Source organism: Sapajus apella, unplaced genomic scaffold (genome assembly GCF_009761245.1).
Source record: "Sapajus apella isolate SASKATOON/1434 unplaced genomic scaffold, GSC_monkey_1.0 scaffold2, whole genome shotgun sequence".
Taxonomy (NCBI): Eukaryota; Metazoa; Chordata; class Mammalia; order Primates; family Cebidae; genus Sapajus; species Sapajus apella.
The window spans coordinates 23,732,378-23,746,165 of NW_022436942.1; the positions used below are offsets into that span (position 1 = coordinate 23,732,378).

At 47.7% G+C, this 13,788-nt stretch overlaps 1 protein-coding gene across 1 annotated transcript; it reads left to right on the forward strand.

Moving 5' to 3' along the window:
- The first annotated feature begins 4,754 nt into the window (after window positions 1-4,754).
- On the forward strand, window positions 4,755-13,309 carry KRT76 (keratin 76). Its single transcript, XM_032244602.1, has 9 exons — window positions 4,755-5,285; window positions 6,374-6,594; window positions 8,330-8,390; window positions 9,155-9,250; window positions 9,766-9,930; window positions 10,027-10,152; window positions 10,815-11,035; window positions 12,437-12,471; window positions 12,912-13,309. Exons 1-9 carry the CDS (start codon window positions 4,755-4,757, stop codon window positions 13,307-13,309), a joined length of 1,854 nt encoding a protein of 617 aa, XP_032100493.1.
- The last annotated feature ends 479 nt before the right edge of the window (window positions 13,310-13,788 follow it).

Consider the following 13,788-nt stretch of genomic DNA (forward strand, 5'->3'; position numbering starts at 1 on the left):
AGCAAGCAGCCAAGCTCAGCACAACCTCCTCGCCTCTTTTTCTTCCTCCAACAGGGTGAGGACGTTGCCTTTTACACTGCAGATGATGGAGCAGCTCATATCATCCCTAAATTCCATGCCCACCCATGTGTCCTGACCCTGAGAGCCTGTCCTGACCAGCACTTCGGTCAGCCTGGCCAGCATGGTACGTTGCACATGGCTGGTGTCTAACCGAGCATGAGGGGGTCAGATGGAGAGAATATGGGTGGGTTCTTCACATGTCAAAGTGGACTTTTCACTTTGGGATGGTGTAACTTGACTTGCTGAAGCCTATGTAGAAGAAAAGCATCCATGAATTTATGACAGGCTTTGGAGCTGGATAGTCTGATTAAGATCAAAGCCCATAAATGAATTGACTTGAGGCAAGTTAATTCACCTCATGCCGTTATCTGTACAATGTGAATGAAAATTCCTACCTTGCAAAGGTTTTGTGACAATTAGATACGATACATATAAACAACCTAACTCAGTGATTTGTATATGTCACGTGTTCAATGTTAGCTATTTTAAAATTCTTTTCACAGTTGGGCAATAGGAGTAAAGATTTGAAAGAGGAAATTATTTTCACTGAAACATAGTCCCCACACCTCTAGAAAGGATGCAGTAGATCAATAAGTATTTGCTGATTGATAGATTGCATTACTGATGAGGCCCTGTAGTGCGAAAATGGCTTGGCCAGGCATGGGCAAATGGTGTTTATGTAATTCTCAATACAGACACTACAATTCCTTGTAACCTGTTACAAAAATTATCAAAGACTTCACTGTTGCCTTGACGTTAAGTTGGGCTATCACTTAGAAGTCCTCCTTCAGCCTCCAAACTGACACTTTCTAGGAGGGCTTCCGACACTGACGTCATCATCACAAGGGCTGCCACGTGTTCAGCACCTGCCTTGTGTACGGGTTTTCTAAGTTTACCTGCTGTAGTCCCCACTGCAACTCTATGAGGAGGCTGTGCTAACTCCAATTTGCTGAACGGGAAACTGAGGCCCAGAGGGCAAAACGACTTGCCTGATGCCGTACAACTGGAAAGTGGCAAGGCTGGGATCTGAATACAGGCTTGTCTAATTCCAAGGCTTCCATATTTTCCACTCCTTCAAGCTGCCAGGGAAGAGAGGAGGAGATGCAGTTATTTGAGCTCCAGAAAATCCAGCATGCCAATGAAAGAGCCATGGCTTTTGGAAAGATCCAGCCAAATCCATGTACAGATGAGAAATATTCATTGGTGGGAGAGCTGGTCTTTAGAGAACCCATCCACTTTTCAGCATCCCAGTGCTCTTCTTGATGCATCTTCAACCCCAGGCCTCACTCTGCTCTCAGCTTCCTGATCTTACTTGGAGCAAGTGCTTTTTCTGCAGGCATGAGGACCTCACTTGGAGCAAGTGCTCTCTCTCTGTAGGAATGAGGACATCTTCTTATGCTCTAACCCCCTGGTTGGTCTATCTGCACATTCTCATCCATCCTGGATGGCTAGTTAGTCTAGTATTTCCCAAGTATACTTGGTAACATGTTAGTAGATATTAAGATAGAGAGTTTTTTTGGTTAAGTTTGGGAAACTGTGATTAAATTAAGGTAAAAAGATTATTTTCTATAGGACTTCTTAGGGCTTTTAGTATGCTAAATAACTTTACTAAAATCCCACGAGAGAGCTTTTCATTTCCCCAGTTTATGTAATCACAGAACCTTTTAATAAGGGCCATCTTGGGAGATAGAATTCTGCCCTACATAAGACCTGGGAGAGATCCAAGAACCTGATAAAGAATTAGGGGTGAGCTGAAGAGTATTTTAATCAAGTGTAGAGGTAAGACCAGAATCAGAACAAATTGTGATTGCTAACAGCTAAGACCTTAGAAATATAAAGATTTAGTTATACTTAGATGTTTACTTCTTTATCTAGCTTTCACTATAAATCTTGTTCTATATGATAATTATTTTTACTGTTCATTGTTTAAAGTTGTTTTATTAGTGACAATCTTGCACTTTTAACAAGCCCTCCAGGTAATCCTTGTAATGCAGGAAGTCTGGGAAGTATTTCAACCGGAAAAGAACGCAAATTTCTAGTCCAGGGGCAGTGTACCCAGAACGTTAATTCTTTTTTGTTTATTTTTGAGAACAAATTGGTGATCATCTTGAAAATGGGATCTGCAAACTTCCATGTATAAAGAGGCCGCAGCCATGGCTCCCTCATCCTCAGCAGATGGTGGGTGGAGAGGGATGTCTGCTCACTTTGACCAAGGGTAATGACTACTGTCTCGTGATGTATTCCTCTGCTCATTATTATGTTACAGGCAATCTGAACTCTTCTCACCGCAGTTGACTACCAGGGAGCAATTTGGTTAGAGGGGATAACTCCACTTGGTTTTATTTCTCCCTGTTTATAGGTGGGGAAATAAAAATCTGGGGTGCTCAGCCATCTGGCAAGCTTTACACAGAAGGTTCTGGCAGGTGAGGGATTGGAACTCAGATTGCTGGCAGCGGGCAGCCCCTTTAGATACCATTCTGAAAGATCTACAGTGAATGAGGGAAATGTTGGTGAGGATGGCAACTCTGGGTATTTCCATGTAACTGCTGAGAACACAATCCCCATCTGCTAAATAAGGTGGTGTTTTGGCAGGCTCGGGTGACACGGATTAGGCGACCCAACCCAAACCCATGCTTCTGTGATCTGCACTTCACCTTTCTCCATCATGCTTCTCCAGCTTACACCAGGATGGCAGAGGTGAGCCACACATCAGAGGCTGCCACACACCGCCTCAGCACTGCAGCCAAGGGAGGGAAGGGAATCAGAGACACTTATGCCTGTTCTTGTTTGCTTTGGGCTCTCACCTGGAGCTTCAGCTGAGCCTGGCTCAGCTTTCTTCCTAGGAAGGGCATGTGATCTTCTGCTTTTAAAAGATCCAGAGAATATGAGGAAACACCATACCAGGAGGGGCTGTCATTCAATGGAAGGGTGGAGTAAATGTCTCAAGGAAGAACTCGACATGGAATCCTCTTCCTGGATTGTCTGTGGATGAATGATGTTAATTAAAAAATCCAAACATATATTGCAGAACACTATGTATTTAAATCTTCAAAACAATCCTGCAAGTAGGATAGATGTCACATTTTACAAATAAGGAGAGAGAGAAGTCAAGTACCTTTTCCAAGGTCGCCACATAGTGAGAGGTAGACATAGGATTTGAACGTAGGTCTTTGGACTTCCACGATGACAGGTTTTCTCTTAGACCACAACTGTCTAACTCCTGTGTGGCATTTTGTGATTTTCAAAGGATTTTCACTTACATTATCCTGCAAGTCTCACCACAAACCAGCAAGGTAGGAAAGGGTTTGACAGGTTAGAACCCAGACTTACATTAAATCGCTGTGCAAGTTCGCCCAACCTACCTGTTCAGTGTAGGTCTCACTCTTTTCTATCCCAGGTTGTTTTTCTAACTCTTCACTCCTATTCAGCTTCCTTTCCTCACCTTTGGTGAGTTACTTAGGGATGCAAAATTGTCTTGAGAAGGGCCAGGGCCAAACATGTTATCTCTTTCCCATTCTCCCAAATAGAGTACTAGCATAGCTAAGTATACAGTGCTTGCTGTGTGTCAAGCACTGGGCTAAGCATTTTATATATTTAATGCTCACAGCAACACCACGAAGTACTTGTTCTTATTAGCCCCATTTTTACAGCTGATAAAACCAGACCCATAAAAGTTAAGTCACTTGTCCAACCCCTAAAAGCTGGTGGATAGTGGATCTGGGATCTGACGCCAGACAAGTTGCAGAGCAGAGAGCTGAGAATTAGCTGCAGAGCTCTTGAAGTGCTCAACTCAAGGTGTTCCACAGATTCTCAGACCAATCGTCTTCCCTGGTCTGGACTGTTCAGAAACCAGAAACTCGGAGAGGCAGAGTGCCCACTGCCAATTTGGCTGGAATTCTGGACATAGAACCCCACCAATTTCTCAGGGAAATCAGTTCCCCTTGCTCCTGTCATGTGTGAAATCTCCTATGCAGACAACCTGAGAATTTGCTCTTGCCCTGTGTGGTGGGTTTGGGTGTGGAGGTGGGTTGGATGGGGGTGGGGGTTGGCTGAGCTCTTGGGAGTGAGAGTGGTAGCTCATCATGTGTCATTCCTTCTGCCATCAAGGGCTCTCCATCCTCCTACTCCTGGCCCATGTGGAATAGCCATGGTCTAGACAGGGCTTCCCAGACTTCCTGCATTGTATTGATTACCTGGAGGGCTTGTTACAAATGAAAATCCTCAAGCCCTTCTTCTGAAGATTTTCATTCACAGGGCTGGGAGCTGGTTTTAGGTATTTGCATTTTTAGACATCAGTCATCAGTCAGTTAACACGTTCATGCTGTCCTTACCTTATGCTAGGTGCTGGACGTTTAGGATCATTTAGGATGGACGGGACTCAAGTCTTGCCCTCAAGAAGCTCAGGGACTGGAGGGGTATGGACAAGTAAGCAGGTAAGTATACTTTATGTCATGGCTATGATGGGAAAAGTACAGGGTATGGTGGGAAGACAAGGAGGGGCATCTGACCCAGACCAGGGAGTGGAGCAGGGAGGAGATCCCCTCCAGAAGACTGAGTTGGGGCCTAGACATAACACACTCTCTCCTCCTAAGATGAGTGGGGGCCTTGAACCGACTCTACCAGCCAGCTGGAGGGTTTTCATATTCTGTCCCGTTTTGCTTCTGGGTCCAGAAATTGCCTGCTGTCAGTCTGGGATGGTCGGGGGAGGGTTTGGCCTGAGACCCCTCCTCTGCACATTTGTAGCCCGCTCTGGGGGAGCTAGCGGAGGGGCCTGTGGCTTCCGGAGCGGAGCAGGTGGCTTTGGCAGTCGCAGCCTCTACAACCTGGGTGGCAACAAGAGCATCTCCATCAGCGTGGCCACTGGCGGCTCCTGGGCTGGTGGCTTTGGTGGAGGGCGTAGCAGCTGTGGCTTTGGAGGTGGTTATGGAAGTGGCTTTGGGGGCAGCTATGGTGGTGGCTTTGGTGGTGGCAGAGGAGTAGGTAGTGGCTTTGGAGGGGCTGGTGGCTTTGGTGGCCCTGGTGGCTTTGGTGGGCCTGGCAGCTTTGGCAGTCCTGGCGGCTTTGGCCCTGGGGGCTTTCCCGGGGGAATTCAGGAAGTGACTGTCAACCAGAGCCTCCTGCAGCCCCTCAATGTGGAGATCGACCCCCAGATTGGGCAAGTAAAGGCCCAGGAGCGGGAGCAGATCAAGACCCTCAACAACAAGTTTGCCTCCTTCATTGACAAGGTGAGGGCAAGGCCAAGAGGTGTTGTGGAGGGCTTGGGGTTCCCAGGGGTTGGTGTAGAAAGATGCCATGGGACCTGTGAGACACAGTGCAGGGGTGGCTGACTCTTGTTCTGGTGCTGCCTTGGTCCCTACAGAACAGTGAGCCTTTCACTGTCTTTTACTTTGTGGACCTTGTTTTCCCAGCTGTGAAACGGGGGGAAGAATTCCTGGTCCTGGTTTCCTGCTAGGAATGAGATGAAGGTAAATGAAGTGAGAGTCCAAACATGCTCTTTGCTCTTTGAAGAATGAGGCATTAGTCATGAAATTATTGCAGTTACTTTAATTCCTCCTGAAAAGCAATTGCTTGATAATCCAAACTAGCTGGTCATGAAAACTTGAGTTAGCACAGATCTTGGGCCTGCCTCTAAATGAGGAGTATTGGCAACTGCCTCATCTTCCAAATGATGTTGTGCTTCAGCCAATATTAAACTGAGCTGTCCATGCTGGGGCAGACAAGGGTGTGCTGGGTCTGTGGGGGACTGAGCCCAGGATCTGAAGTGAATTCTAGGTCAGCTGCAAGCTGAATAACTGAAAGGTCTTCATACGTGAAACCTGTAAAGAAATGTTAGATCTCATTGACTGTTTTCACTGCCTTTCTGGAGCTGAAAAAAGCTTACATTGAAGAAACAATGACAAATAACTTTATTTGTGCTGACCTCCTTTAGTTGTATTCTGAAGGATCCCTTTAGACCCAGGGCAGTCCTGGGTTTGATTCTTAGCTCTGTCACTCATAGACTCGTCACTTTGGGAAACTTAAATTCTTTGAGTCTCAGTTTCCTTATCTACAAAATGGGGATCACAGCAACTCCTTTATAGGTGGTTATGAGGATTAAATGTGATGGAAATACATGAAAATAACAGGTATGGCGTAATCACTCAACAAATCCTAACTCTCTGTTTTCTAACTCTTCATCCTTTCCAAATTAAAAAACAGGGGCAATTGCAGATTGAAGAATTGGGTTCCTTCTCCACATTTCCACCATTTGGGATGGGCGGCCCCACATGCCCAACTCAAGAGGCTGACTCCTTTTCTTCCTCCCCTGATGCAGGTGCGGTTCCTGGAACAGCAGAACAAGGTCCTGGGGACCAAGTGGGAACTGCTCCAGCAGCAGACCACAGGCTCTGGCTCAGGGCCCAGGAGCCTGGAGCCTTGTTTTGAATCCTACATCAGCTTCCTGCGCAAGCAGCTGGATTCACTTCTAGGGGAGAAGGGGAACCTGGAGGGAGAGCTGAAGAACATGCAGGACCTGGTGGAAGACTTCAAAAAGAAGTGAGGGCTCCTCCTGGGGAGTTTCCCCTTCTGGGGAATTAGCAGGGAGGTGTGGTCCTAATTTGGGATTTCAGCTGTTCCCAACTGTGCCTTCTGTCAATACTCTGGGATGGATTTATTGAGTGAAGCATGACCAAGCAGAAGGGGGTGAGAGGGTGGGGGCTGAGACTTCTATGTGGCTACGACACAGATTTCAGTCTCCAGGCAGGCCCCCTCCTATTCCAGCTCAGAGGGACAAAAAAGTCCTCCCAAAGTTTAGAGCCTTTTAGGATGGGTAGTCCACCACACTTGACTGTACCTAGGAATCACCTGGGATGCTTGTCAACAATGCGTATTCCTGTATTGCAGACCTAGGTGTTCTGAATCATAGGTGTGGGGCAGGTCCCAGGGATGTGAGTGCTCCCCAGCTCCCGGGGGTTCTAGGCAGATGCCCGGGGCTGTGCTTTGTAAAGGCCTCTTTCAGTGTTTCCTGTCCAATCCCCTGTTCTGCGGCTTTGGTTTGCCTCCTCCCCCGCCATCCAAGTTGCAGTCCTTACCTGCTGAGGTCTGTGAGGAGCAAACTGGGCCTCTCGAGGTGGGAGGGAGTTCCAAATTTCTCCAGGGGTCAGAATCTCCAGGATGGGCACACCTGCTCTGTGGAGGCCCTATTCCGATTCAGCCGCACCCGCGTGGTAGGCACCCACTCTCTGGCAGGCTCTGTGCTGGCTCTGGGAATCCAGTGGCAACTCAGATTCCCATTCCCAAAAGAGATCCCAGAGGCCTCTTTTCTCCTAGAGGGAAAAAAAGAGGTCCTGCCCAGAGAACTCTTTTCTCCTGGAATCAGTCCAGTTCCTCAAGCTTTGTGAAATCCAAACTCTTGGTATTAGATTTTAGTCCTTAACAGGCAGGAATCCCACAACTTTGATGCATTCAGAAGACATGAGTTCATTCTTAACAAGAAGTAACTGTAATGAAGGAAAACAGAAACAGAGAAAACAGGCAGAAAAGCCCAATGAGAGCAAATATTTTATTGGGTTTCATATGCACATATTGTGCTTCACAAAGTCAATCAAAGAGCCCAGGCAAGTAGCCAAGCTCCTTGAAGTCTGCCCTCTCACCGTGACTGTCCCTACCTCTGCCCGCCACTGGATTTAGAGGGAAGTGGCCCAGGTGGTGCCCTGAGCTCTGAGAGGTCTCTGGGTAGGACCAGCTACATAATTTTCAGGGCTCAGTGCAAAATGATAATGCAGGAACCTAGTTACAAAATTATTAAGAATTTCAATCATGCCTGTAATCCCACTACTTTCGAAGGCTGAGGTGAGAGAATCACTTGAGCCCAGCAGCTGGAGGCCAGCTTGGGCAACAAAGTGAGACCTTGTCTCTACTAAAAATTAAAAAATTAGCTGGGCATCGTGGCTAATTTTGGTTCCAGCTACTCAGGAGTCTGAGGCAGGAGGATTGCCTGAGCCTGAGAGGTTGAGGCCGCAGTGAGCCATGCTTATGCCACTGTATTCCAGCCTGGGTGACAGGGTGAGACCCTGTCTCAGAGAAAAAAAAAGAGAAAGAGTGTCAAGATGGTGCCAGCATTGAGGTGAATGTGAGGACCCTGAGCCCAGGGTCCCATGTAACTGCACAGGTCACATGCCCATGAAGCTGGTCCGGTCTCTGCACTAGTGGGGAGACTGCCTGGAATCCTCATCTTTCTTTTTCACTCCTGAAATGTCGCTGATCAAATGTTTGCCTCTTCCTGTTCCAGGTATGAGGATGAAATCAACAAACGCACTGCGGCAGAGAATGAGTTTGTGGGGCTCAAGAAGGTAGGTGAGCCTGGACCAGCTTATCCAGGTTCCCTTTCTGGGAGCTGTCCCCCAAGGAGAGAGAGCACAGCCAGCTGTCGTGGGGGACAGTCACCTTATCCTGTGTGTGGGATTGACACTTTTCCTTGCATTTTTGGAAGTGAAATGTTTAATGAAGGAAGCTGCTCTAAGTATATTACCATGAGAAGGTGTATTAAAATGTTACTGCGAATAATGAGTGATTAGCATTATGAACTAATAATGAGCACTTTATGTGTAGAATTAATCAAGATTTTCAGCCTACAAATGTACTCCAGATGCTATTAATAACAATCAGCAAAAACTTGTAGCATATTTATACCAGTCATTGTAAAGATGAAGTAGTGAGAATACTCTAATTTCTGTTCAGGAGGGTGAGGTTTCTGGTACTATACAGCCAAAGTCACATACATATCAGGTAAGTGTGATTTTTCTACCCTGAAATCAGATGGTTACTCTGTGCCTTATGGTTTGTATTTTGTTAAAGCATTGGGGTTTGGTATGTTGAGCGATTAAAAGGAAGAAAGCCGCTTTGATTTTCCTTATTTTAAGTAGACTTCGGAAGTAGAAAAGGGAAGTAGAAAGTAGAAAAGTAGAAAATTTTAAGTAGAAAAGGGAAGATGAGAAGTCACAATTAGGAGGGGAGCTGGGGGAGGAACAAAGACGAGACGTGAGGGCTTAGGAAAGAGCCCCTGGGTGGGAGGGGAACTGAGGGTCATTCTCTGGGTTTCTGACCTCCCCTGCAGGATGTGGATGCGGCTTTCATGAACAAGGTGGAGCTGCAGGCCAAGGTGGACAGCCTGACAGATGAAGTCAGCTTCCTGAGGGCCCTCTATGAGATGGTGATTCCTTGGTTTGCCAAGCTACGGAGCCTTCCTGTCTGCATCTTCCCAAGCATAACTTTAGGGACAGCCAAACAGCACAACACTCACAAAACCAGTAATGGGGCTCAGAACTCAGCTCCATCCCACCTAGGAAATGTTAGCTGAGCTTCCTCAGTCTGCATAGGCCTGGCTCACAGGTCCTCAGGCCATTTTGCTCTGCGCCTTTTCTCTGGCTCCTATATCTGTATCACAGCTGGTCTCTTTACAATATTCCTCCCTGCTAGGGGCCCATGGAAACCTACACAATAGGGCTCGTTGGCTGATACCTTCAGGCTGACAGCCCAACTATATTTGCTATTTCCTTTAGCCTTGTTTTCTAGCATCTTTTAGGCTGTAGCCAGACCTGAAGTATGAGCTTCTTTTTCCAACTGACATGCTTCTAGCCCCATCTTTGAGGTATCTCCGCTAGTAGAGGATTCCCAGCATCTTTTGGGCCAGGGGATGGTGAGAGTAACTATCCATGTTTCCTAAAGGAGCTGTCCCAGATGCAGAGCCACGTCAGTGACACGTCTGTGGTTCTGTCCATGGACAACAACCGCTGCCTGGACCTGGACAGCATCATTGCCGAGGTCCGTGCCCAGTACGAGGAGATCGCCCAGAGGAGCAAGGCTGAGGCTGAGGCCCTGTACCAGACCAAGGTGGGAACCCTCCTTGTGTCCTTAGATCCTGATGACCTTCATCAAGAATGTGCCAACACTGTACAAAAGCCATGTTGATTGGTTTTCCTCTGTCAGCTTGGGGAGCTGCAGACCACAGCTGGCAGGCATGGAGATGACCTGAGGAACACCAAGAGTGAGATCATGGAGCTCAACAGGATGATCCAGAGGCTACGGGCTGAGATTGAAAATGTCAAGAAGCAGGTGGGGCTGGGTTTAATGGAGAGATCCCAGAGGTCTTCTGGGTCCTGGGGAGAAGCAGCACCAGCTCTGCTCCTCTGCCACAGGTCCTCTCTGTCCTTTCATGGTGTCACACGTGGGGATAGCACAGTCTTTGGAAAACTCTGTTCTCCCAGATATTTCTCTTGGAGGCTGAGCTTCTTGGAATGCTCACTCAAGAAAGATGTTTGCTTATTCCGGTTTGCCTAGCAAATCCTACCACTGCAGTGTTGGACTTAAACACTCAGCTCTCAGCAGGATCTACATTTAGTGAAGCTGTTTCTCACACAGTTCACATAACCTTGATGGCTGCTGTGTATTATTGGAATGAAGTGATTAAGCAAGAGAGTATTTAACAGTCTTGCAAAAAAAGATTAGAGACTAACCAGACCACTACTACTTTCAGCAGCATAGGAAAGCAAATCAGTGTTCCCTTTCTTGATGAGCCACAAGTTGATTTCAATGGCCCAAAGATGAATTAACCAATTGCAAAACTGAATTCTTTTCTTGAGCATGTTCCATTGGGATTTCTAAGAAAAGGGAGGAAGGGATGCAGGATGTGGGGAAAGAGATCTACTCCTAGTAAAGATCAAGTGTTTGTTTTCTGGTCATTACGTTAATTGATCTTCTACTTCTTCCTGTTCCAGAATGCCAACCTACAGACAGCAATTGCAGAGGCTGAGCAGCGTGGAGAGATGGCCCTCAAGGATGCCAACACCAAGCTCCAAGACTTGCAGGCTGCCCTACAGAAGGCCAAGGATGACCTGGCTCGGCTCCTGCGTGACTACCAGGAGCTGATGAACGTCAAGCTGGCGCTGGATGTGGAGATTGCCACCTACCGCAAGCTGCTGGAGGGAGAGGAGTGCAGGTGAGGGACTGTGGGATCACCATTCTCCAGATACGGTTTTAGAGTGACTTTTGATAATGTGGAAAGGGGGCAAGATGATAAGCAGAGAAACACTCAAAGGGCAAGGAGTGTCTTGGATGACAGTCAAGGATTCAAGGCCCCACTATTTTAAGTCCATCAAGATCATCCAACTCTCAAATGTATCATGGACATCAATATTATACTACGTATCTCTGTTGATCTTCATTACGTTCACTGTATTAGGAAGGTTCTTGGGCATTATGACAAGTGGTAGACCAGTGCAGTCCATTGGAAGTTTCTGAGATGATGAAAATGTTCTATTTTTGTGCCGTCTAATACAGTAGCCATTAGCCACTGGAGCCCTGGAAATGTGGCTAGTGCAACTGAGAAACAGAGTTGTACATTTAATTTAATTTGAACTAACTTAAACAGCATCATATGACTACTAGCTACCATACTGGAAAACTCAGTATAGACAAGCCCCACCCATGAAGCTGAGTCCGTATGGGAGATGGTTGATGTATCCGTGCTCTTGGAAAATAATACAACATTAAGCAGAAGATAAAGGCTTAGTGGGTGGTTATCAAATGCTAAAGGAGCGTCAAGAATTGAGAGATCTTTCTGCTGAGTTCCTGCCCAATGCATCATGTGTTCAGAGGGAAGCTACTCCTCTGTCCTCAGGTAGCTCCCAATCTGATGGAGGAAACAGAAGCCAAGCATGAGAAGGAAAGTGAGAGTGAAGATGATGTCAAGTGTACTAGGAGTCACGGGATGAGGAGGGAGTGGTTGACATCAGTGGGCACACATTGGCAAGGTGTGCAGATCCACTCCATATCTTCTCAGATATGTGGATGTGCCTGCTCCATGATCAGGAATAAGACACAGGAAGATGGGCAGTGTAGGTGGGACATTTCAAATCCATCTTACGTTGAGTGTCAGCCCCTCCCATATTTTCTCCACTCTGAACAACTCCCATCATGTCCACAATCACTCCAGGAGGGCTCATAATGGAAGCCTTCTTGAAAAGGGAGAATTGGAGATAAAAAATCCACGGCTGGGTAGAGAAGATGGAAAGATATGCTAAGGTGGGAAGATGGTCTTAGAACGGTATGAGAGGTGGGGACAGGCCAATCAAAGCAGAGCTGGGAGTCAGATAGTTTTCTTAGGGAAGATAATCTCTAAGGGCTGATGGGAAAAGGGTGGGAAGTCTCAACCCTTGAAGCAGCCCCCTTTTCTGGGGAGATATGGTCATGGAAACAGACTCGAAATAAGCTTTCTTCTTACAGGATCTTGACCCCTAGTGGGACAAATGGGAGGGTGTGGCTCTCAAAGTTGTGAACTCTCAGCTCTTTGGCTATTGACTCATTGCACAAAGAATTCACATCTCCTCTTCCTTTTCAGGATGTCTGGAGAGTGTCAGAGTGCCGTGTGCATTTGTAAGTAGCCTATTCAGAAAACCTTCTCCCTGGGTTGTAAAAAGGGCAACTAGAAACATCCTCACTGGCTGACCTTCAGCCAAGAAGGCCTGTTCCATCCCAGGATGCCAGGCCACCTGACAGCGTCCAGGATCTCAGGCCACGGCAACATGCTCTACCCCTAGTGTAAGCTGACAACCTCTCAGGCTAAAGCTAAAACCCCTCTGGTTTGGGGAGTGGCCTAGGTTGGAGAACCAGAAATTTCTATGGATACTTCTGGTTCCTGTTCTTGGGGGAAGGCACCAGAGGGCAGGCTCACTCTCACAGTTTGCAAACTGAGGCACTAGAGAAGTTAGCATCTTTCTCTAAGTCACATAGTCAAGCGGGGTAGGGATGTAATACGGCTTTGGCTTCCAGTGTCCCAGGCCTTTTGACTGAATTGTGTGCCTGTTGTCTTATAGCAGTGGTCAGCAATGTCACCAGCACAAATGGCAGCTCTGGCAGTAGCCGTGGAATTTTTGGAGGGGTCAGTGGCAGTGGCAGTGGTGGCTACAGAGGCGGCAGCAGCAGCAGCAGCAGCAGTGGCTATGGAGTCAGTGGTGGCGGCAGCAGTGGCTACGGAGGGGTCAGCATTGGCAGTGCCGAGGGCAGGGGCAGCAGTGGGGGCTACCAGACCAGCAGTAGTGGCAGCAGGCTCAGTGGTGCTGGTAGCATCTCTGGGGGCCACAGTGGAATGGGCTCCAGCTCTGGCAGCATCCAGACTTCTGGAGGCAGTGGCTACAAGTCTGGTGGTGGAGGCAGCACCAATATCCGCTTCTCCCAGACCACCAGCTCAAGCCAGCATAGCTCCACCAAGTGATCTTCTGTGCCCAGTCTCTATAACCAGCTGCTTCCCACTCAACCTGCAATAGCATTTCCCACTGTCTGCTTGGCATCAATAGATGCACAGGGTTCAACCACATTTTTCCTCAAATTCCCTGGAGAAGAAGCTGAACTCCTGGTTTCTCCAACCCCGTGACCTTCCCAGGGCCATGGAGATCCAGCTGCTAGTCTGGGATGATGATGCCCCTGGGAGACTCCCTGTAATGGCCCCTTACTTTGGACAGCAACCCCTGAGTACAAGCCAGTCTCTGTCTTTCCAGCCTGGGTTGTTCCCACTCTGGCCCATCTCCCGCTCTTACTGGGAGTTGGTGATTTAAAGCCAGTCACCTCAGCACTCTCCGAGGAGGGCAGTGCCATGGGTTCAGTGCTGGAGGGTACACGGTTAGGATCTCCAGACTGCCGGTTCCCAGGGAGCCCTCCCTACATCTGGGCTTCAGATCCTGACTCCCTCCTGTC